Below are 22,768 nucleotides of genomic sequence, written 5' to 3' on the forward strand. Positions count from 1 at the left end.
ACGTGGATCTATATCCCCAATTTTTGTGGAGAAGTTTTTTGACCTCAGGGAATCCGAAATGTCAAAATACATTTGATTCGGACAGAAAATTTAGCAAAGTTATTCAAAACGCCGAAAATCGGGCGGTACCGCTATATGGGATCTACACCAAAATGTGGGCCAATATAGACCATATTCCATAACATGGGGCCTACGGTCATAAAAAACATATGATCAAAATTTCAATAGTCTATCTTAACTAGTTTTAAAGTTATTAATTTTTCCCCGCTAGATTTGGATTTCACCCACAGTGCGATGTAGAAAACATATAGGAAAGAGTAAAATATACGATGAAATCAATCCTTGTAAAAATGTTGGTAAAATAAGAAGCCAAAAGAAAAAATTATTGCCTGACAAACGAAATACTACATTTAACGGATGAGCCATGCAAAAATAAAAATCGAAATTACGAATTTACGAATATTACAATATCTATAAGGAAATAAAAGCGGAAATCTAAATCTACGCAAAATCATATAATGATTACGTTTAATGAATCACACTCTAAACATATCGTCGGTGTCATACTTAAGTGTTCCATACGCCATTTGCCTGTTTCGAGAAAAACTCAAGTTAATGTTTTAGTCCATACAGGCTAGATGTGGTGCAAAAATCTAATACTTTAAGAGCTCAGTCTTACTTAACAAAACTCAAAGAATATATTAGGAGTTTATTTTAGTCAGATATCTGCTATAGTCTAGAAGTTATGGTCAATTTTTATAAATACAAAACGTTGTTGATTTGTTCCATAGTATCTTTTTTTCATGTTTTTAGCAATTTGTGTCACATGGAACACTTTGTCACATTTTAACAAACAAACTTTTGATCAATTGTGTTCCACCTCCAATATGTGAAGTGCTGCTGTAAAGCTGAAAATTCGGGGTCTTCAATAAAACAGTTGCAGTAGAAAATTAATGCTTTAGGGACCATTGCTATATGTTTCCTTTACATTTATTCAAGGAGTGGACTCTCTCACTTTCGAAAAATATAATTTTTATTACCTTATTTTTATTGTCTTATTCCATCGTTTAATTCATTCGAAAAATAATCGTTCTTTGAACTATTGGTAGTGGCAATAGAATTATATTTTAATTCATTTTCTGACATTTTAATTATCTTACATGTATTTTATTAAGCGGGAGGCGTTAAATGTAAGAAAAAATTAATTTTAGTTTCATATAACAATACAACATTTTAAAATATCTTGATTTAAACACTATTCTTCTTCAGTTTTTAAACCTAGTCCTTTAAAGCAATTTGTTCCATACGCCAAATTGTTCGTAACTTGACAAAATTGGGAAATTTTTTGTTCCAAACGCCATCATTTTTTGAGAGGAACAATTCGTTTTTTTCCTTTTTTGTTCCATACGCCAAACGGTATGGATATGGAACAAAAAGTTCAAAGTTATTTTTTCCATACACCAGGCTTTATGGATATGGAACAAAAAAGCAGATTTTTTTGCGTCCAAAGTGGATATGGAACATAAAGACATTTTTATATCTCGAAAAATATAAGAGATAGAGGAAATCCGACTAGAAATTCAAAAAGAGCAGGGTTGAAAACTTTGAAAGGTACCTGTAACTAAAAATGTCAAAAATTGCGTATGGAACACTTAAGCATGACACCGACGATATTTCTAAAGAAAATTTATTAAAAATGCGAAAAATATATGGGCATACCTCAACTTGGTTTTACATTATATTAAATTGTTATTCACAAATGCCGAGAAGTGCAGAAAGAAGTTTTTATGTTTTGTCGAGAAGCCTTCTCATAGGCTTTTGACACAGAACAACACGACAAACTAACTTATACTCTTATCTCAATTGGATTGACGTTAAAGAAATCAGATGCGCAAAAAAGTAACTTAGTATCAATCCGCATAAATTGAAATTGATGGAGATATAACAGAACCTATCATATTTTTTTGGTGGTAGATACAACAATAACATCAATAACATGCTGACGATACTACAGTATAAGTTGATAGTATCTCAATCCTGCAATAATTAATGGACAAATTGGTGACATGCAGTAACAAACATAGAGTTAATATAAAGAAGAAACTAAGTGTATGATTTTGAGCAGGTAGAAAAGCCATAGAAATATTTCAAAAAATCTTTGAGTAAATATAAATGGCGAATGGGATTGCTCCAATGACATAAAAAGGCGTATTAAAATTGCACGGGACTCCTTTCTGAAATTGCGAATATTTAAGAACGGTCTGGAATACAAAACGTAGGATATCTATTAGGTGTTGTCAGAAGTAGAGACATGGTTGCTGATATTGTGAAAATCGACTAACTTAAATAAAGAAGAAGAACCCCTCAGTAAAAAATTACACAATTGGTATCAAATGATTTTGGCTTTCATGTTTTGTTTTTATTTTGTAATGGTGTAGCGGTACCTAGCAACTTGCCATATTTTAGATGTTTTCACATGTTATTCTGGGCTTATTCATTAATAATTTTTAAGAAAAAAATTACAAATATATGAGTATAGCCCTACTTGTTAACGATAACAAATCCACATTACATCTTACACCTTACAATTATTTTTTTATTTCAGGCAATCTACAAAATGGTTGGATCAGTAATGAAAATGCCGGAGGACGAAAGCACTCCTGAAAAACGAACTGATAAAATATTTAGACAAATGGATCGAAATAAGGATGGAAAACTAAGCTTAGAGGAATTCATTGAAGGTGCAAAAAGTGATCCATCGATAGTACGTTTATTACAATGTGATCCCCAATCCCATTAACTCATATATATTTATAGTTTAAGTAAGCAATAGATGTTCGGATTATTATTGAAGCATTGACATTCTTTATTTTCTATATCGAAAAGCAAATAAATGGAAATTAATGAAAGAACAATTTTAATTATAACTAAAATAAAATGGTGCAATTTTTCAGGTAGGTTTAGCAAAATTTGAATATAAAAGTGAAATAGGAATATAAAAACCACAAATTATACACTATTGTTTTTATTCCAGTTTGTATGTGAGAAAAACAACAAATATTAATTCCCAGTATACTTAATTTGCCCCTGTCAAGGTAAGTGGGGCACAGTGGATCCACCAATTGGCCAAAAATAAAAAAATTAATGTCAAAATTTTGTTAAAACATCTGGCAACTCTGATAGCTATGACATGGAGCTTTTTAAAAATATATTAGTTTTTGTTTCATTCGAACGCGATCTTCTTAAGAATAGCTTCAAAAGTCGGAACAATTGACTAATATTTTTTGTTGTGAGTACAACCTATATTTTAAGTGCAAGTAAATATATTCAAAATATCGCGAAACAAATACGTATTGCAAAATATTATAATGGATTTTGAAGGAGGAGGTAATAGCTTAATTTTTTTTAAAAAATAGTGTTTTAACGTGTTGTGGAATTCCAGTTAGCTGTATGTTTTCTTAGTGTATTTTGTTAAGCCAATTCGATCATATACTTAAATTTGACCTAAGGTTTCAGTCATGATGCCCACCAGTGCCCACCTCGGGAATAATTTTCCAATGTAGGTCATAGGCTTAAGATTATATACTGTTAATATCAGCTGCCATCTAGTTGCGAATTGGGTCTTAGACTAACGCTGCCTCAGAATTTTATAAATAGTTTTGGTCTGAATCTTTGTTCAGAATTCCCTAACATACGTTTTGAGTGCATTTTTAGTATAAATGTGGTTAGTACCTGCAATTGCTAATTTCTGTTGTTTATTTATTTCTTTATTTTGGGATAGGAAGCTGTAAGAAATGCATAATTTCTCGGGTTTTTTTGTTAGACATTTGGTGTTCAAAGAGCGGAACAAGCTGTGATAAATCAAAAGGTGTGTTTGATACATTGATGAGCAATATTGAAAATGAGGGCTATGTAGTTGAGCCAACTGAATTACAAAGCTGCATTTCGTACAATTGCAAAAATTTTGCCAAATTTTGGAATAAATGTAAACGAACAAAAGGATTAGTATTGAAATACAATTCGAGTTGGTTTGCGGAAAAAGACTGTGTTTCTCTAGTTAAAAAAGCGACATCATTAAAACCTAAACCACACAGATTTCGTGGACGTGGTCGTCCCCGAGTTCGTTTCGGAGAGTCTTCTCGCAGAACAAAAAGACGAAGAATTGCTGATTTATCTGAAGACTTACGTGATACTGTATTGCAACATGATAAATTAATTTTGCCAGCTAATATTACTGACGTATTATCTCTAATTACCGAAGCCAATTTAACAAAGCACCAATATTTGCTAATAAGAAGCTTTGTAAGTAGCAAACTTGATGGAGATATTTTTCCAAGTTACCAAAAAGTTATACAAGAAAAAAAGAAAAGTTATCCAGATCTAATAAATGTAACTGAAGCATGCGCAGAAGTGGAACTGCAGAGCTTATTAGATCACACCGCGACACGTATTTCAGAATTACAAAGTGATGTAATTAATAAAGTCATAGACACAACAACAGACCGTTTTACTCTAATAGGTAAATGGGGATTTGACGGATCTTCGGGACAGAGCGAATATAAGCAAAAAGTTGAAGATGCTTACTTAGAAGAGAGCAACTTATTTGTCACCTCATATGTTCCAATCCTACTTATAGCAAGTTCCGATAAAACTGAAAAAACTAAAATAATTTGGAAGAACCCCCGTCCATCATCAACACGCTATTGTCGACCCATTCGCCTTCAATTTAAAAAAGAAACTAATAAATTGTCCCAGGATGAGCAGATTTACATCAAAAACAAAATCAACACGCTCACGCCAACAGAATTCAAAATAGGTCAGAAAACTATACATATTGAGCATAGCTTGCATCTTACAATGGTCGATGGAAAAGTCTGCAATGCTTTAACTCAGACATCATCTGCAACTTGCTATATATGTAAAACAAAGCCTACAGAGATGAACGATATAGAAAAGTGTTTAGAAAAAGAAGTTCAAACAAATTTCTACGAGTTTGGTTTGTCACCTCTACACGCTTATATTAGATTTTTTGAGTACTTCCTCCACTTATCATATCGCCTTGAATTAGAAATGTGGCAAATACGATCTCCCGAAGGAAAAACACAATTTCAACAAAGAAAAAAGGAAATTCAGCTAAAATTTCGTGTAAAAATGGGACTAATTGTTGACAAACCCAAAACTGGAGGAAGTGGAACTTCCAATGACGGTAACACGGCAAGACAATTTTTTAAACATGCAAGCCTGTCAGCCGAAATAACTGGCCTGGATGAAAACCTAATTGAAAGATGTGGAATATTATTGCAAGCCTTATCGTCTGGTTACAAAATTAATGTAAATAAATTCAGGGCGTATGCAATAGACACTGCAAGAGAGCTGACATTGAAATATGGATGGTATAAGGGACGTACGCAGGATTTCATTTCGGGGGGGGGGGGGGGGGGGGGGAGGGGGTCCAACTTGACCAAAAATCATGAAAATTAAAAATGTTGTGTATCGTTACGTAAAGCTATTTTAAAGGGTTTTTTGATGATTTTATGCACGAGGGGCACTAAAAACCTTCTGGTCTAGGCAACACGCAGTGTCGCCAAACGTCATTTGACATTTTTTTGGAAAGTTTGTCATTGTTTAGCATAAGCATACTCAGGTCAGTTTGACATACGACCATGTGTTGTGTTGTTGTGGCTATTAGCATAAGTTTTGAAAAATATCGTCACTAATATGGATTTTGGAAATCCTTTTGGTGAAAGAACTTCCATGCAAAAAGTGCGAATATGTCCAATAGATATATACTGTGTTTGGAGGATATAAACAGTTTGACCCGAACATAACGCCGTTTCTGCTCTAAAGTGCATATATTACACACTAATTTCCGTGCCATTAAAAAAGCTTTGTATTATTGTAAGAAAATAATATTCGTTACTTGCATAAAAATACCAAAGCTTTACTATTTTACCAGAAGTGATAGAGTCAATGAAAGCCAACTAAGCTATGTCCTGAAAAAATAGGTTGAGTCGAAAAACTCCGTCTGATACATCAATGGTTTCCAACAACCAATCACTTCTGTCGGCACAGTGGAGGCAAAGTTATGAAAATTCGTAATTTTTGATTTCTGGAAAACAAAAAAAAAGTAGCAGTCGAGTTTGCCTACATATATAGACATATAGAATACGGACTACATAGCCAATTTTTGTTCTGTAAATTGTAAAGCCAGGAAGTTTCCGAATTTTGTCTCCACTTTTGGACGTATACATTTTCCGACAATACTTCGAAATATTTGGGGTGTACAACTTCTCGATTATTGGCGTTACCCAGCAAAATTTATTTGAAGTTGTTCTATGTGAATAGCTTTTTTAGAAGCAGTCTACGCAGAGTCATGAAAAATGCATTCCGTTCTTCACATTTTGACAATGTCCGATTTGAATCCATTTCATAAAATTTTCACATTTTAGCAATGTTTAGATTTATAATAACTTTTTGCAAAGAAAATTCCCAAGAACACAAGAATCAATTTATTTCATGGTATTTTAATTATTCAGCAAAATGTTTGTATCCAAAAAGATAATCATAGGTGCAAGAAATATCAGACTGTATATTTGTTTGTAGCCAAAATTAGTTAAATCATGAGTGCAAGTAACTATGTCTTTTTGAGTGAAAGAAGTCATGATTTTTACAAGGGCATGGTGCAGCTAGGATGCAATCAATTTTAGATGTTTATCACCTATTTTGCATGACTCTATGCAAGAAGCATTTTAAGATGTTTTTGGGTATTTTTAAGTAATAAAAGCTAACTTTCTAGAATAAAATTATTTGATTTTTATTTGCACTCATTCGCTTTTTAAAATGATTTATTTGAGATATTCCATTGTTTTATATTCACTATATTTCAATTTCATTAAGACTATCGAACTATTATCAAACTACTGTTTTTTCATACAAAAACATGAGTTTGTTAGTAATTTGAAAGAAACTAGAGAAAGAGGCCATAAATATTAATTAGAAGTTACCACAACTCTTTTAAATACTCTTTTCCAAATGGCTCTGAGGTCTTAAATCAATGAAAAATCCTCGCTTAATAGCGAATCAATTTTTAAATAAATCGAAAAATCTATTCAAAATACATTCCATGAAATGTAAATTTATCCACTACAAAGAACTAATGCAAAATGTGTGCTTAAGAAGCAAATTAGACAGTATCCTCACTGCACCATGCCCTTGTAAAAATCAAGACTTCTTTCAAGTAAAAAGATGTAGTCGAAATCACTTGCACTCATGAATCAACTACTTTTTTGGCTACAAACATTTTGCTGGGTATGATCAAAAATGTGACTTCGATGAAAGCGCAAAAGTTTTGCACTTTTGTACAGACGATACCTGAAAGGATAGACTGATATAGTCCATTTTGGATGTGGATCTCATTTTGAAAGTCAAACTAGTTGGTCGGCGTAAGATTTAGAGCTTTTGGACCAATCCTGATATAACCATTGACTCACCCACGAAAAATACAACATCGTTATAAACAAGACCTCAAGTGAATCGATCTATATTCGAACCTACTGTAGGTCTCGAAAAAATCGAATTGGACTTTGCTCAAGATTTTAGAGAAATATTTTGAAGTCTGGCAAGGGAAGTGTCCAAAATATTGCGAGATCCAAATTTTGGACAAAATCTGTAGATCTGTTCGAGAGTTATAATGGTTTGGGAAATTGCAGTCATGACATTGTTTTATAAGGAGAAGATACAGTCAGTGAATTGCCCAATTTGAATTCCTATATCTCAAAAACAGTTTTCACTGCTACAAAATTTTTTTTAGTTCCATTTGGATAGGTCTTGTGGTTTTCCTGAAAAACGGTCAAAACCTGAAATACCCTAAAATAGGAATACAAAATATTGATTAAGGCAGTAAATCAATTTTCTAATTGGTTTTCGAGATATACTCCACATAAACCCTTGATATGTCGTACATATTGTCCAATAGACACTTCATTTTATGTACTTCTAATCCGCACGATAATGAATTTGTAATCCTTTTGAATACGAATTCCAAAACACAGGCATGGCATAAGGAAGGAATTCAGTTTTACTGGAAGTTTCTCTCAAAGAGCGTATTCAAACAAAAAATTTTAAATATTGCTTCAGACAGCTTGTTGATAAAGAACATTTTCAGTACAGAACCTTCAGAACAATATCAGTTTTCATTTGAAATTTCAAAAAAAAAAATGTCTAGAGAAAAAATCGTAATAATTTGTTAAAGTAGCTCAAAAAATTTTGTCGGACCAAACCATTTCGGGCCCCCCGTGCCCCCCCCCCCCCTGCGTACGTCCCTGGATGGTATTACCTTCCACCTACTGTACACAAAATTTTAATTCATGCTCCAGATATAATACAAAATGCGTTAGTATCAATTGGAGAGCTGTCAGGGAAGCTGCAGAGGCCAGAAACAAAGATATTAAGAGGTTTCGCCAATATCACACTCGAAAGAATTCGCGCATATTAAGAAATACTGATTTGGTTCATCGATTATTGTTAAGCTCGGATCCTTTTATCACCGGACAGCGACAATTACCCAGGAAATACAAATCGATCGTATCAAAACCTGTTTTTGATTTGCTAGAGTAGAATTCAAATTGGAAGCTATCAATTAATCAGAACTTTTTCTCACTATATGTTTGATACGAATATAATATTGAATTCTTGAATTAATACATTGCACTACAGTACCACAATAGTGGTACAATACAGAGTTAACTGTAAATACTACATTAATAAACAAAACTTTGTTTAAACTTAATATATTTGGCAATGTTATGCTTTTTTAGGCAGTGGAATTTTTTGATGATTTTATGCACGAGGGGCACTAAAAACCTTCTGGTCTAGGCAACACGCAGTGTCGCCAAACGTCATTTGACATTTTTTTGGAAAGTTTGTCATTGTTTAGCATAAGCATACTCAGGTCAGTTTGACATACGACCATGTGTTGTGTTGTTGTGGCTATTAGCATAAGTTTTGAAAAATATCGTCACTAATATGGATTTTGGAAATCCTTTTGGTGAAAGAACTTCCATGCAAAAAGTGCGAATATGTCCAATAGATATATACTGTGTTTGGAGGATATAAACAGTTTGACCCGAACATAACGCCGTTTCTGCTCTAAAGTGCATATATTACACACTAATTTCCGTGCCATTAAAAAAGCTTTGTATTATTGTAAGAAAATAATATTCGTTACTTGCATAAAAATACCAAAGCTTTACTATTTTACCAGAAGTGATAGAGTCAATGAAAGCCAACTAAGCTATGTCCTGAAAAAATAGGTTGAGTCGAAAAACTCCGTCTGATACATCAATGGTTTCCAACAACCAATCACTTCTGTCGGCACAGTGGAGGCAAAGTTATGAAAATTCGTAATTTTTGATTTCTGGAAAACAAAAAAAAAGTAGCAGTCGAGTTTGCCTACATATATAGACATATAGAATACGGACTACATAGCCAATTTTTGTTCTGTAAATTGTAAAGCCAGGAAGTTTCCGAATTTTGTCTCCACTTTTGGACGTATACATTTTCCGACAATACTTCGAAATATTTGGGGTGTACAACTTCTCGATTATTGGCGTTACCCAGCAAAATTTATTTGAAGTTGTTCTATGTGAATAGCTTTTTTAGAAGCAGTCTACGCAGAGTCATGAAAAATGCATTCCGTTCTTCACATTTTGACAATGTCCGATTTGAATCCATTTCATAAAATTTTCACATTTTAGCAATGTTTAGATTTATAATAACTTTTTGCAAAGAAAATTCCCAAGAACACAAGAATCAATTTATTTCATGGTATTTTAATTATTCAGCAAAATGTTTGTATCCAAAAAGATAATCATAGGTGCAAGAAATATCAGACTGTATATTTGTTTGTAGCCAAAATTAGTTAAATCATGAGTGCAAGTAACTATGTCTTTTTGAGTGAAAGAAGTCATGATTTTTACAAGGGCATGGTGCAGCTAGGATGCAATCAATTTTAGATGTTTATCACCTATTTTGCATGACTCTATGCAAGAAGCATTATAAGATGTTTTTGGGTATTTTTAAGTAATAAAAGCTAACTTTCTAGAATAAAATTATTTGATTTTTATTTGCACTCATTCGCTTTTTAAAATGATTTATTTGAGATATTCCATTGTTTTATATTCACTATATTTCAATTTCATTAAGACTATCGAACTATTATCAAACTACTGTTTTTTCATACAAAAACATGAGTTTGTTAGTAATTTGAAAGAAACTAGAGAAAGAGGCCATAAATATTAATTAGAAGTTACCACAACTCTTTTAAATACTCTTTTCCAAATGGCTCTGAGGTCTTAAATCAATGAAAAATCCTCGCTTAATAGCGAATCAATTTTTAAATAAATCGAAAAATCTATTCAAAATACATTCCATGAAATGTAAATTTATCCACTACAAAGAACTAATGCAAAATGTGTGCTTAAGAAGCAAATTAGACAGTATCCTCACTGCACCATGCCCTTGTAAAAATCAAGACTTCTTTCAAGTAAAAAGATGTAGTCGAAATCACTTGCACTCATGAATCAACTACTTTTTTGGCTACAAACATTTTGCTGGGTATGATCAAAAATGTGACTTCGATGAAAGCGCAAAAGTTTTGCACTTTTGTACAGACGATACCTGAAAGGATAGACTGATATAGTCCATTTTGGATGTGGATCTCATTTTGAAAGTCAAACTAGTTGGTCGGCGTAAGATTTAGAGCTTTTGGACCAATCCTGATATAACCATTGACTCACCCACGAAAAATACAACATCGTTATAAACAAGACCTCAAGTGAATCGATCTATATTCGAACCTACTGTAGGTCTCGAAAAAATCGAATTGGACTTTGCTCAAGATTTTAGAGAAATATTTTGAAGTCTGGCAAGGGAAGTGTCCAAAATATTGCGAGATCCAAATTTTGGACAAAATCTGTAGATCTGTTCGAGAGTTATAATGGTTTGGGAAATTGCAGTCATGACATTGTTTTATAAGGAGAAGATACAGTCAGTGAATTGCCCAATTTGAATTCCTATATCTCAAAAACAGTTTTCACTGCTACAAAATTTTTTTTAGTTCCATTTGGATAGGTCTTGTGGTTTTCCTGAAAAACGGTCAAAACCTGAAATACCCTAAAATAGGAATACAAAATATTGATTAAGGCAGTAAATCAATTTTCTAATTGGTTTTCGAGATATACTCCACATAAACCCTTGATATGTCGTACATATTGTCCAATAGACACTTCATTTTATGTACTTCTAATCCGCACGATAATGAATTTGTAATCCTTTTGAATACGAATTCCAAAACACAGGCATGGCATAAGGAAGGAATTCAGTTTTACTGGAAGTTTCTCTCAAAGAGCGTATTCAAACAAAAAATTTTAAATATTGCTTCAGACAGCTTGTTGATAAAGAACATTTTCAGTACAGAACCTTCAGAACAATATCAGTTTTCATTTGAAATTTCAAAAAAAAAAATGTCTAGAGAAAAAATCGTAATAATTTGTTAAAGTAGCTCAAAAAATTTTGTCGGACCAAACCATTTCGGGCCCCCCGTGCCCCCCCCCCCCTGCGTACGTCCCTGGATGGTATTACCTTCCACCTACTGTACACAAAATTTTAATTCATGCTCCAGATATAATACAAAATGCGTTAGTATCAATTGGAGAGCTGTCAGGGAAGCTGCAGAGGCCAGAAACAAAGATATTAAGAGGTTTCGCCAATATCACACTCGAAAGAATTCGCGCATATTAAGAAATACTGATTTGGTTCATCGATTATTGTTAAGCTCGGATCCTTTTATCACCGGACAGCGACAATTACCCAGGAAATACAAATCGATCGTATCAAAACCTGTTTTTGATTTGCTAGAGTAGAATTCAAATTGGAAGCTATCAATTAATCAGAACTTTTTCTCACTATATGTTTGATACGAATATAATATTGAATTCTTGAATTAATACATTGCACTACAGTACCACAATAGTGGTACAATACAGAGTTAACTGTAAATACTACATTAATAAACAAAACTTTGTTTAAACTTAATATATTTGGCAATGTTATGCTTTTTTAGGCAGTGGAATTTTTTGATGATTTTATGCACGAGGGGCACTAAAAACCTTCTGGTCTAGGCAACACGCAGTGTCGCCAAACGTCATTTGACATTTTTTTGGAAAGTTTGTCATTGTTTAGCATAAGCATACTCAGGTCAGTTTGACATACGACCATGTGTTGTGTTGTTGTGGCTATTAGCATAAGTTTTGAAAAATATCGTCACTAATATGGATTTTGGAAATCCTTTTGGTGAAAGAACTTCCATGCAAAAAGTGCGAATATGTCCAATAGATATATACTGTGTTTGGAGGATATAAACAGTTTGACCCGAACATAACGCCGTTTCTGCTCTAAAGTGCATATATTACACACTAATTTCCGTGCCATTAAAAAAGCTTTGTATTATTGTAAGAAAATAATATTCGTTACTTGCATAAAAATACCAAAGCTTTACTATTTTACCAGAAGTGATAGAGTCAATGAAAGCCAACTAAGCTATGTCCTGAAAAAATAGGTTGAGTCGAAAAACTCCGTCTGATACATCAATGGTTTCCAACAACCAATCACTTCTGTCGGCACAGTGGAGGCAAAGTTATGAAAATTCATAATTTTTGATTTCTGGAAAACAAAAAAAGTAGCAGTCGAGTTTGCCTACATATATAGACATATAGAATACGGACTACATAGCCAATTTTTGTTCTGTAAATTGTAAAGCCAGGAAGTTTCCGAATTTTGTCTCCACTTTTGGACGTATACATTTTCCGACAATACTTCGAAATATTTGGGGTGTACAACTTCTCGATTATTGGCGTTACCCAGCAAAATTTATTTGAAGTTGTTCTATGTGAATAGCTTTTTTAGAAGCAGTCTACGCAGAGTCATGAAAAATGCATTCCGTTCTTCACATTTTGACAATGTCCGATTTGAATCCATTTCATAAAATTTTCACATTTTAGCAATGTTTAGATTTATAATAACTTTTTGCAAAGAAAATTCCCAAGAACACAAGAATCAATTTATTTCATGGTATTTTAATTATTCAGCAAAATGTTTGTATCCAAAAAGATAATCATAGGTGCAAGAAATATCAGACTGTATATTTGTTTGTAGCCAAAATTAGTTAAATCATGAGTGCAAGTAACTATGTCTTTTTGAGTGAAAGAAGTCATGATTTTTACAAGGGCATGGTGCAGCTAGGATGCAATCAATTTTAGATGTTTATCACCTATTTTGCATGACTCTATGCAAGAAGCATTTTAAGATGTTTTTGGGTATTTTTAAGTAATAAAAGCTAACTTTCTAGAATAAAATTATTTGATTTTTATTTGCACTCATTCGCTATTTAAAATGATTTATTTGAGATATTCCATTGTTTTATATTCACTATATTTCAATTTCATTAAGACTATCGAACTATTATCAAACTACTGTTTTTTCATACAAAAACATGAGTTTGTTAGTAATTTGAAAGAAACTAGAGAAAGAGGCCATAAATATTAATTAGAAGTTACCACAACTCTTTTAAATACTCTTTTCCAAATGGCTCTGAGGTCTTAAATCAATGAAAAATCCTCGCTTAATAGCGAATCAATTTTTAAATAAATCGAAAAATCTATTCAAAATACATTCCATGAAATGTAAATTTATCCACTACAAAGAACTAATGCAAAATGTGTGCTTAAGAAGCAAATTAGACAGTATCCTCACTGCACCATGCCCTTGTAAAAATCAAGACTTCTTTCAAGTAAAAAGATGTAGTCCGAAATCACTTGCACTCATGAATCAACTACTTTTTTGGCTACAAACATTTTGCTGGGTATGATCAAAAATGTGACTTCGATGAAAGCGCAAAAGTTTTGCACTTTTGTACAGACGATACCTGAAAGGATAGACTGATATAGTCCATTTTGGATGTGGATCTCATTTTGAAAGTCAAACTAGTTGGTCGGCGTAAGATTTAGAGCTTTTGGACCAATCCTGATATAACCATTGACTCACCCACGAAAAATACAACATCGTTATAAACAAGACCTCAAGTGAATCGATCTATATTCGAACCTACTGTAGGTCTCGAAAAAATCGAATTGTAGATCTGTTTGAGAGTTATAATGGTTTGGGAAATTGCAGTCATGACATTGTTTTATAAGGAGAAGATACAGTCAGTGAATTGCCCAATTTGAATTCCTATATCTCAAAAACAGTTTTCACTGCTACAAAATTTTTTTTAGTTCCATTTGGATAGGTCTTGTGGTTTTCCTGAAAAACGGTCAAAACCTGAAATACCCTAAAATAGGAATACAAAATATTGATTAAGGCAGTAAATCAATTTTCTAATTGGTTTTCGAGATATACTCCACATAAAACCCTTGATATGTCGTACATATTGTCCAATAGACACTTCATTTTATGTACTTCTAATCCGCACGATAATGAATTTGTAATCCTTTTGAATACGAATTCCAAAACACAGGCATGGCATAAGGAAGGAATTCAGTTTTACTGGAAGTTTCTCTCAAAGATCGTATTCAAACAAAAAATTTTAAATATTGCTTCAGACAGCTTGTTGATAAAGAACATTTTCAGTACAGAACCTTCAGAACAATATCAGTTTTCATTTGAAATTTCAAAAAAAAAAAAATGTCTAGAGAAAAAATCGTAATAATTTGTTAAAGTAGCTCAAAAAATTTTGTCGGACCAAACCATTTCGGGCCCCCCGTGCCCCCCCCCCCCCCCCTGCGTACGTCCCTGGATGGTATTACCTTCCACCTACTGTACACAAAATTTTAATTCATGCTCCAGATATAATACAAAATGCGTTAGTATCAATTGGAGAGCTGTCAGGGAAGCTGCAGAGGCCAGAAACAAAGATATTAAGAGGTTTCGCCAATATCACACTCGAAAGAATTCGCGCATATTAAGAAATACTGATTTGGTTCATCGATTATTGTTAAGCTCGGATCCTTTTATCACCGGACAGCGACAATTACCCAGGAAATACAAATCGATCGTATCAAAACCTGTTTTTGATTTGCTAGAGTAGAATTCAAATTGGAAGCTATCAATTAATCAGAACTTTTTCTCACTATATGTTTGATACGAATATAATATTGAATTCTTGAATTAATACATTGCACTACAGTACCACAATAGTGGTACAATACAGAGTTAACTGTAAATACTACATTAATAAACAAAACTTTGTTTAAACTTAATATATTTGGCAATGTTATGCTTTTTTAGGCAGTGGAATCGGAAGTATTTTTGGCCACTTTCCCAGACAAGTGGATCCACTGTGTGGCGTTACGAGAGGGTCTATGGGTGAACACATCTTAAAGCTTCTCCAAAAAACCGGATTGCATTTATAACAATGTTATAGACTGTTTTCATTATAGGTGTTTGCCAGTTTAACCACCTTTAGAAGGATTTATTATGCAAAACCCAGTGGGTTTATCAAATCCGGTTATATGCTAATGTACTGTTACTTTTAGGAAGTACAAAAATATGTACTGTTCGTTACAGTAAAGTTAAAGTTTTACTTGCAGGTCATACTTATATTTTTATACCCTAAGCATTTATGCTAACGAGGGTATATACACTATCATATGGGCAAAATGTACCTCATCGAAATAATGGTTTTAGACCCCAAGTATGTTTGGACGAAATGTGTTTCAGACAATTTAGAGTTGATTTATCCATGTCCGTCCGTCTGGCTGGCGCGCACGATAACTCTCGAACGGATGAACCGATTTGGTCCACTCCTTCCGGTTCCCCCACAAAAGTTCGAAAATGTTGGGAAAATTTGTGCGCACGATAACTCTTGACGGGAGTGGCCAATTTGGTCCATGCTTTACACATCCTAATATATCTACCAGATATAGATCAGTTTCGAATATGGACCATATTTGTCCACTCCTTCGGTTACCTCACACACAAAATTTTGGATAAATTTAAAGTAAACCTGCTCTTGAATCACTTTGACTTTTGTTGAAGCAACTTGCATTCGCTTCCTCAATTACGACAGTAAAAGTTTTTTCTGGGGCAAGTTCATAATTCTTGAGAAAACAGTCCAAAAGGTGTAAAAACCCCTATGGCGAATACTGCGTTCGTCCATACTTTGGATATCGAAGGTGGTGCTTATAGGTTCGCTCCTTCCTGTATATCCCCCACAAAAGTTCGAAAATATTCGCTGTTTAAGTTAGAATTGATCATATTGTTTTAGTTGGCCCTATGAATCGCATGGGCATATTCGTTGAAATCTCCTCATTCTCAGTTATTACAACCCTGTAATAGTATGAGAGATATCAACGAATATTCACTTGACAGCCGCCCTCTTCAAGCATCGATGCAGATGTCAACATAAACAAAACACAACATAATAAAATAATAAACAAGAGATCGATCGACCGCTTGAATCGCAAGCAACTTTTACCCGCGCTTTATCGTAAGCCTTTGTGCATATCGTTGTACTTAGTTCTTAAAGGTAATATCGTTTACCATTAAATAAATACGGCAATTGAGCCAACCTTTTATAAAAACTATCGTGTTTTATTTTCTATTTCTTTACATTTATATTGACGGCCAAACGTACGCATTGGGCGTACTGGCTCCATTGGGGAGACTTTGATACACCTGTTCCTCCCAATTCCCTATAGTGCGGACTAAACATTTGGTCGCTTCGATCCGAATAAACATTTCATACAATCGAGCTGGATATTCCAGTTGGCATAATTTTGGAAAACACTATTATTGGTACGTATAGTGCATAGTGTGCATCAAAATCAATATAAAATACAAGAGTTCGTTTGTTTGGTCGTTTTACAACGTCATCGATTCCCTTTCTTGTCGGTCGGTCAAAGTCCAAATCGTGGACAGACGTACATACATACGGGAATAAGAAAGTCAAAACAAAAATAATAAATATTTTTGCTCCAAACATTTCGCTTATTTTTCGTTCTTTTTCTCCTAATTTGTCGTTGTAAATTTCTTTTACTTATTGCTTTGTTGTTGCAGAAAGTGTTAAAATATTCCTAATGTACATTGATTTCGTTTCGCTTTAGAAGTGTAAATATACAAACATATTTTCATAAATACATCGGTTACATACATATCGAGCCCTTCCCGCGAAAAAGATATAAGCGACATTTTTTCGATTTTACGTTTTTTTACGGAAATTGATAAAGAATATCCCAACACACCATCGCCCTTTTTGTTTTGTTTACATTTTTAGTTGACAGCGAATTGTCGCTTACATCAAAATTGCACATTAACATACCATGTAGTTATTCGACTATATTACAAGAAATACGCTTTAGTCTTATAATTTTTCGAATAGACACTTGCTATAAAAGAGAGTTACTTTGTTTTTGAATTGTAGATGTGAATTACTCTAAAAATTTCTTGTTTCAAATAATTTTTTTTTAATGTAACCGCCACTTCTTAACGTACTAGTCTGATTGCGTGACAGCGAAAAAGATGTAAGCGACACAAACTAACGTTATATTGAAGATATTCCACAAATTATTTATTTGTTTAGTAAATAGGGTTTAGTAACTATACCAAAATTTAATTCAATAAAAACCGTCTCCTGTAAAATTTGCTTTTTGTCGCTTACACCTTTTTCGCGGGAAGGGCTCGATATTTTCACTCCACGGACTATTCGTGGTCCCTTCTGCATTGATACACACACGCTAGTATAGCTACATACTCTAGCATCGTCGCTCTGTTGTTCCGCCCAGTCGGTCAGAAAGTCAGTTGTAGAGATAGGTAAGTCGACTTTCGATTAATCGACTTTTTGCAGTCAAAAAATTAAAAATCGTAGTCGACTTTTGTCGGGAGGGAAAATCGCATAATCGATTATCTTGTGATCGACTTCGAGTTTGGCGGTTTTACAGTTTCAAAAGAAAACTCGAAAATCTTGAAATTTAAATTTTTGTTGCATTATTGGACACAAATACGCTACATTCGGTAGTTATTTGTATGCCTTTGATATTGCACGCACCCTACAGTCGCTCAATTGGATTTGTAAAAAAAATTTACTCGAATTTCGTGTTTTTTTCGGAATTTTGATATTGTTCGAATTTCCTGTTGAATTTTTGAACACAAATACACTACCTTCGGTGGTTATTTTAATACATATGATATTGCATGTACCCTACAATAGGTCGATTGGACCTTTTCTTGTGTAAGGAGTTATTTAAACAGAATTTTGTAGATTTTATTGGAATTTCAATATAGTTTGAAACTTTCATTAAATTTTTGGACGCAAATACGCTACCTTCGGTGGTTATTTGTATTAATTTGATATTGCATGCACCTACAATCAGTCAATTGGACTTTTCTTGTGTAGGGCATTGTTTACGAATAATTTTTACGAATTTTATACTTTTTTGGAATTCTGAGGTTGTTCGAATTTCCAGTTATATCTTTTGGCACAAATACACTACAATCGATAGTTAGTTTGGTCATTTGGGTCGATAGCAGATATTTATTATTAGCTTTCACTGCAAGTTAACATCGCCTAATGCTGTTTTTGGTAATAATTTTGTAAATTATACGGTAGTTTAAAAATTTTACATAAATTTTGGAATTAAAATATTGGTACTAAACTCTAAGGCAATTTGGTTGCTCATAGACAATTGTCATTTGTAATTTGGTTGTTTTTATATAGTTTGAATCTTCAGGTTCATTTTTAGAAACAAATACGCTACCATCGGTAGTTATTTGTATAATTTTGGTGGATAAATAACTGTGCTAAAAAATTTTGGACAATCTATATATCATATCGTCTTTTTTGGTTTTTTTTGTAAATTTATTTTACAAATTTTGATATAAAAATCATAAAACTATTTGTTTAAAATTATTATTGTGAATAGGTTGTTTCTAGACCCTTAGAGTTGTCATTTGCATTTTTGGTTGATTTTCGTGACAATAATTTGGTTAATTTTTTGGTATTCTGAATATTGTTTAAAATTTAAGATTTCCGATTTTAAATCAGCACGCTACAATTGGTAGCTTTAAAATTTTCTCCTTTTGTGGAAAATAATATATATTTATTGCGCATTTTTGCGATTTAAATTCCGCTACAATTGGTAGCTTATTTGTTAGATGGAACTACATATCCGTCATTTCATTGACTATATTATTTATTGAACAGTTAAACTTTACGTTTACCATTTTGTTGGTTTGTTTTGTCCTAGATTTGACTAATATGGCTTTCACTCCTCCACATTTATTAATTCGTGCTTCCAAGTCTATCGTGTCATTCACTGAGAACTTAAAAAAAATGAAGGAAGACGAACTTGATTTATATAACCTCGAATTTAGGAGTGAGGAAATTGAAAAATTTTGGAAAACCTTTCAGGAAACTTTTCAAAAATGCCTCTCTCGTATAGAAAGTCCCGAGAAACTTCAGTCCATTTATGAGGAGTCGTATCAAACATATGTTAATTGTTCTTCAAAGATAAATAGTTTGCTGTCAAAATTTAGTAGTTCTTCTAAAATGTCCCCGAACGCATTGGATAGTTCGGAAGATTTTTTAACAAAATATCCAGGCGATATTTCTTTGGAAAAACAGTCCTGTGATGTGATTGTTAAAAACGTGAGTTTGTCGTCCCATCTCTCTCGTGATGTGGGAACACAGGCTTCTAGCTCTTCAATATTGAGTATTGGGAATCCTAGAATAGGCACAAACTTCGTTGATGATCTCACAAATTTTGATAACATACATAATCTTGCGTTACCTCCTTTGGATGTTGAGGTTTTCGATGGAAATATTCTAAATTGGCCCACTGTCAGAGATTTGTTCAGTGCGGTTTATATAAATAACTCCCAGTTGACATATATTGAAAGTTTGTGTCATCTGGTGAGTAAAACTAGTGGGGAGGCTCGAAAAATCGTCTCGAAGCTTCCATTGACTCATCGGAGTTTCGATTTGGCGTGGAATGCATTGAATTCCAAATACGATAATCCACGATTGCTTGTCCAAAGCCAATTAAATTGGTTGTTTTCGCTTCCTCTGTTGGATCAGGAAAATAGTTCGGGACTTAAGTCAATACAACGTGGGATCAATAGTTGTCTTTCTACAATGGCAATTTATGATGTACCAACGGATAATTGGGATCCGATCGTGGTCTTCAATTGCCTAAGATCACTCACGCTTTATGGGAGCAAAGTGTGAAAAATAAGTCTCGCCTTTCAACTTGGGAAGAATTAAATGCATTCTTGACAGAGAGAATTCGAACTCTTCTGTGTTTGCATGAAATGAGATATGTTGATCCTTTGTATAATTCTAATTGTGAAGTGTCTCCCAAATATTGTACTCCTTCTCCCAGTCCCAAACACTCTTCGACATCCCTTCGTTCATCCCCTACGTCGTTTTGCGTTCTTTGTGCAGAGCAACAACACAAATTAAATGTTTGCCAGCAGTTCGTAAATTGTACGCCGTTGGAAAGATATAAATTGGTCAAAAGGCATCGTTTGTGTGTGAATTGCCTTCAGAACGGACACGATGTCAAAAATTGTAATAGTCGTTCTTGTCGCAAGTGCAATCAGAGGCATAACACTCTATTGCACAGAGATCGCTCTATGGTGAGCAGTCCGAGTCAAATTGTGACTCCCAGAAGTTCGAAGTTGTCAGCTTCAGCTTCCACCTTTCGGCCTAGAACCTTAAATAGTAGCACAAGTTCGTCTACATCTAGCGCTCCGTCGACATCGGTCGATAATTTAGTCCGAAAATCCTTCCACGTCAGTCAGTCAGGAAAAGTTCTATTGGAAACAGCGCTGGTTCATCACGGTGCTTCTTTTCCTGCTAGGGCGTTGATCGCCTCCGCTTCTGAGTCGTCTCTCGTTTCGGAACGACTTCAGAAGGATCTGGGACTCCAGGTCCAATTTAATAAATCGTCAATATCTGGAGTTAACGATACTGTCACAGCTACATGTCATAAAAGTTGTTCGTTGAAACTTCGTAGTCGTGGTGACAGGTCGTCTATTTATGAAACTTCGGCGTTAGTTGTAGATTCGATATCGGGAAATCTTCCCACATTTTCGGTCACTTCGGACCTTAAGACGGATTTGTCTAATATTGTTTTGGCAGATCCTCAATTCGATAAATCTCGACCAGTAGATATTTTAATAGGAGCAGACTTGTACCCGAAAATAATTAAAAGTCATACCTTGCGACTTTCGGCGGGCTCGCTGCTTGCTCAAAATACATCATTTGGATGGATTGTTACGGTCCGGTCACATAAATTGCCGTTTTCGTAAATCGTACGGAAAAATAGTTGGAAAGCGGCCCCAACCAAACATAACGAACGTTAACTCACGTTGTACTATCGTTCGCGGGGTCCCTAATGGCCCAGCGTCTCCATGGTCCCTAATGACCATAATTACCCCGGATCCCTAATGGCCCCATCGTTTAGTTTGTAAGCATATCATATGGTCCCTAATGGCCCTGGATCGCGGGGTCCCTAATGGCCCGGGTCCCTAATGACCCATCGTTTAGCATGTAAGAATGTTTTTGAAAAAAAAATATATGCTAAGAACAAAAAAAAATTCAAAATTGTTTGAAAAAATGTAAAAGGTTATGCTCACGACTGCACTATACAAATTCTTAATGTAACTTTTAAATGTATCGAATCTGTTAAAACATATGGATGTTTCAAGGGAGGCGGCAAATGTTTAAGTTAGAATTGATCATATTGTTTTAGTTGGCCCTATGAATCGCATAGGCATATTCATTGAAATCTCCTCATTCTCATTTATTACAACCCTGTAATAGTATGAGAGATTTCAACGAATATTCACTTGACAACCGCCCTCTTCAAGCATCGATGCAGATGTCAACATAAACAAAACACAACATAATAAAATAAAAAACAAGAGATCTATAGACCGCTTGAATCGCAAGCAACTTTCACACTCGCTTTATGGTAAGCCTTTGTGCATATCGTTGTACTTAGTTCTTAAAGGTAATATCGTTTACCATTAAATAAATACGGCAATTGAGCTAACCTTTTATTAAAACCATCGTTTTTTATTTTCTATTTCTTTACATTTATATTGACGGCCAAACGTACGCATTGGGCGTACTGCTTCCATTGGGGAGTCTTTGATACACTTGTTCCTCCCAAGTCCCTTTAGTGCGGACTAAACATTTGGTCGCTTCGAGCCGAATAAACATTCGCAATAACATACAAACGGAGCAACCGATTTGGTCTAATCTTTGGATATTGAAATATTTTGTCCAAACTTCATTCATGTTAAAATTTGGGCCTTTTCGGTCCAATCCTTTGCGTGCCAACCACACACATGTTCAAAATTTTTGTTTGGTAAGGGTCCGGTAAGGGTGACGTAGGGGGTGGAAGATACCATAGAACGGTCCTGACCGGTTTTAACATTGCAAAGCCCAGGATTTATGTTGGTCCCTCTTTCATCTCAAGTAGACACTGACCTCCCCGTGGTGTCACCTGGGGAACTGCCTTAAACACCCGTTAAAGGTAGTGAGCTAACATGTGCCGCGCGTTCACCCATAAGAACGTTAAAAACTTGGGTTTGGGCGTCGGGCTAGTAACCCTCCCCTAAAAAAACAGCCTACTATGAAAAAACGAAAGAAAAGAAAAACAAACCTCTCTAAAGTTGACGAAACCCGCAAACGTTTTAAGGACCATGA

At 34.2% G+C, this 22,768-nt stretch overlaps 1 protein-coding gene across 1 annotated transcript in view; it reads left to right on the forward strand.

Moving 5' to 3' along the window:
- The window catches only part of Nca (neurocalcin homolog), a 782,213-nt gene extending 779,298 nt beyond the window's left edge, over positions 1–2,915 (forward strand). Inside the window, exon 5 of the mRNA XM_073981628.1 lies at positions 2,606–2,915. Within this exon, the coding sequence (XP_073837729.1) occupies positions 2,606–2,800 (195 nt within the window). The 3' untranslated portion in view covers positions 2,801–2,915. The remainder of the gene's footprint in view (positions 1–2,605) is intronic.
- The last annotated feature ends 19,853 nt before the right edge of the window (positions 2,916–22,768 follow it).

The sequence above is a fragment of the Musca autumnalis genome, unplaced genomic scaffold (genome assembly GCF_047663935.1).
Source record: "Musca autumnalis isolate F117 unplaced genomic scaffold, ASM4766393v1 scaffold_4, whole genome shotgun sequence".
NCBI lineage: Eukaryota > Metazoa > Arthropoda > Insecta > Diptera > Muscidae > Musca > Musca autumnalis.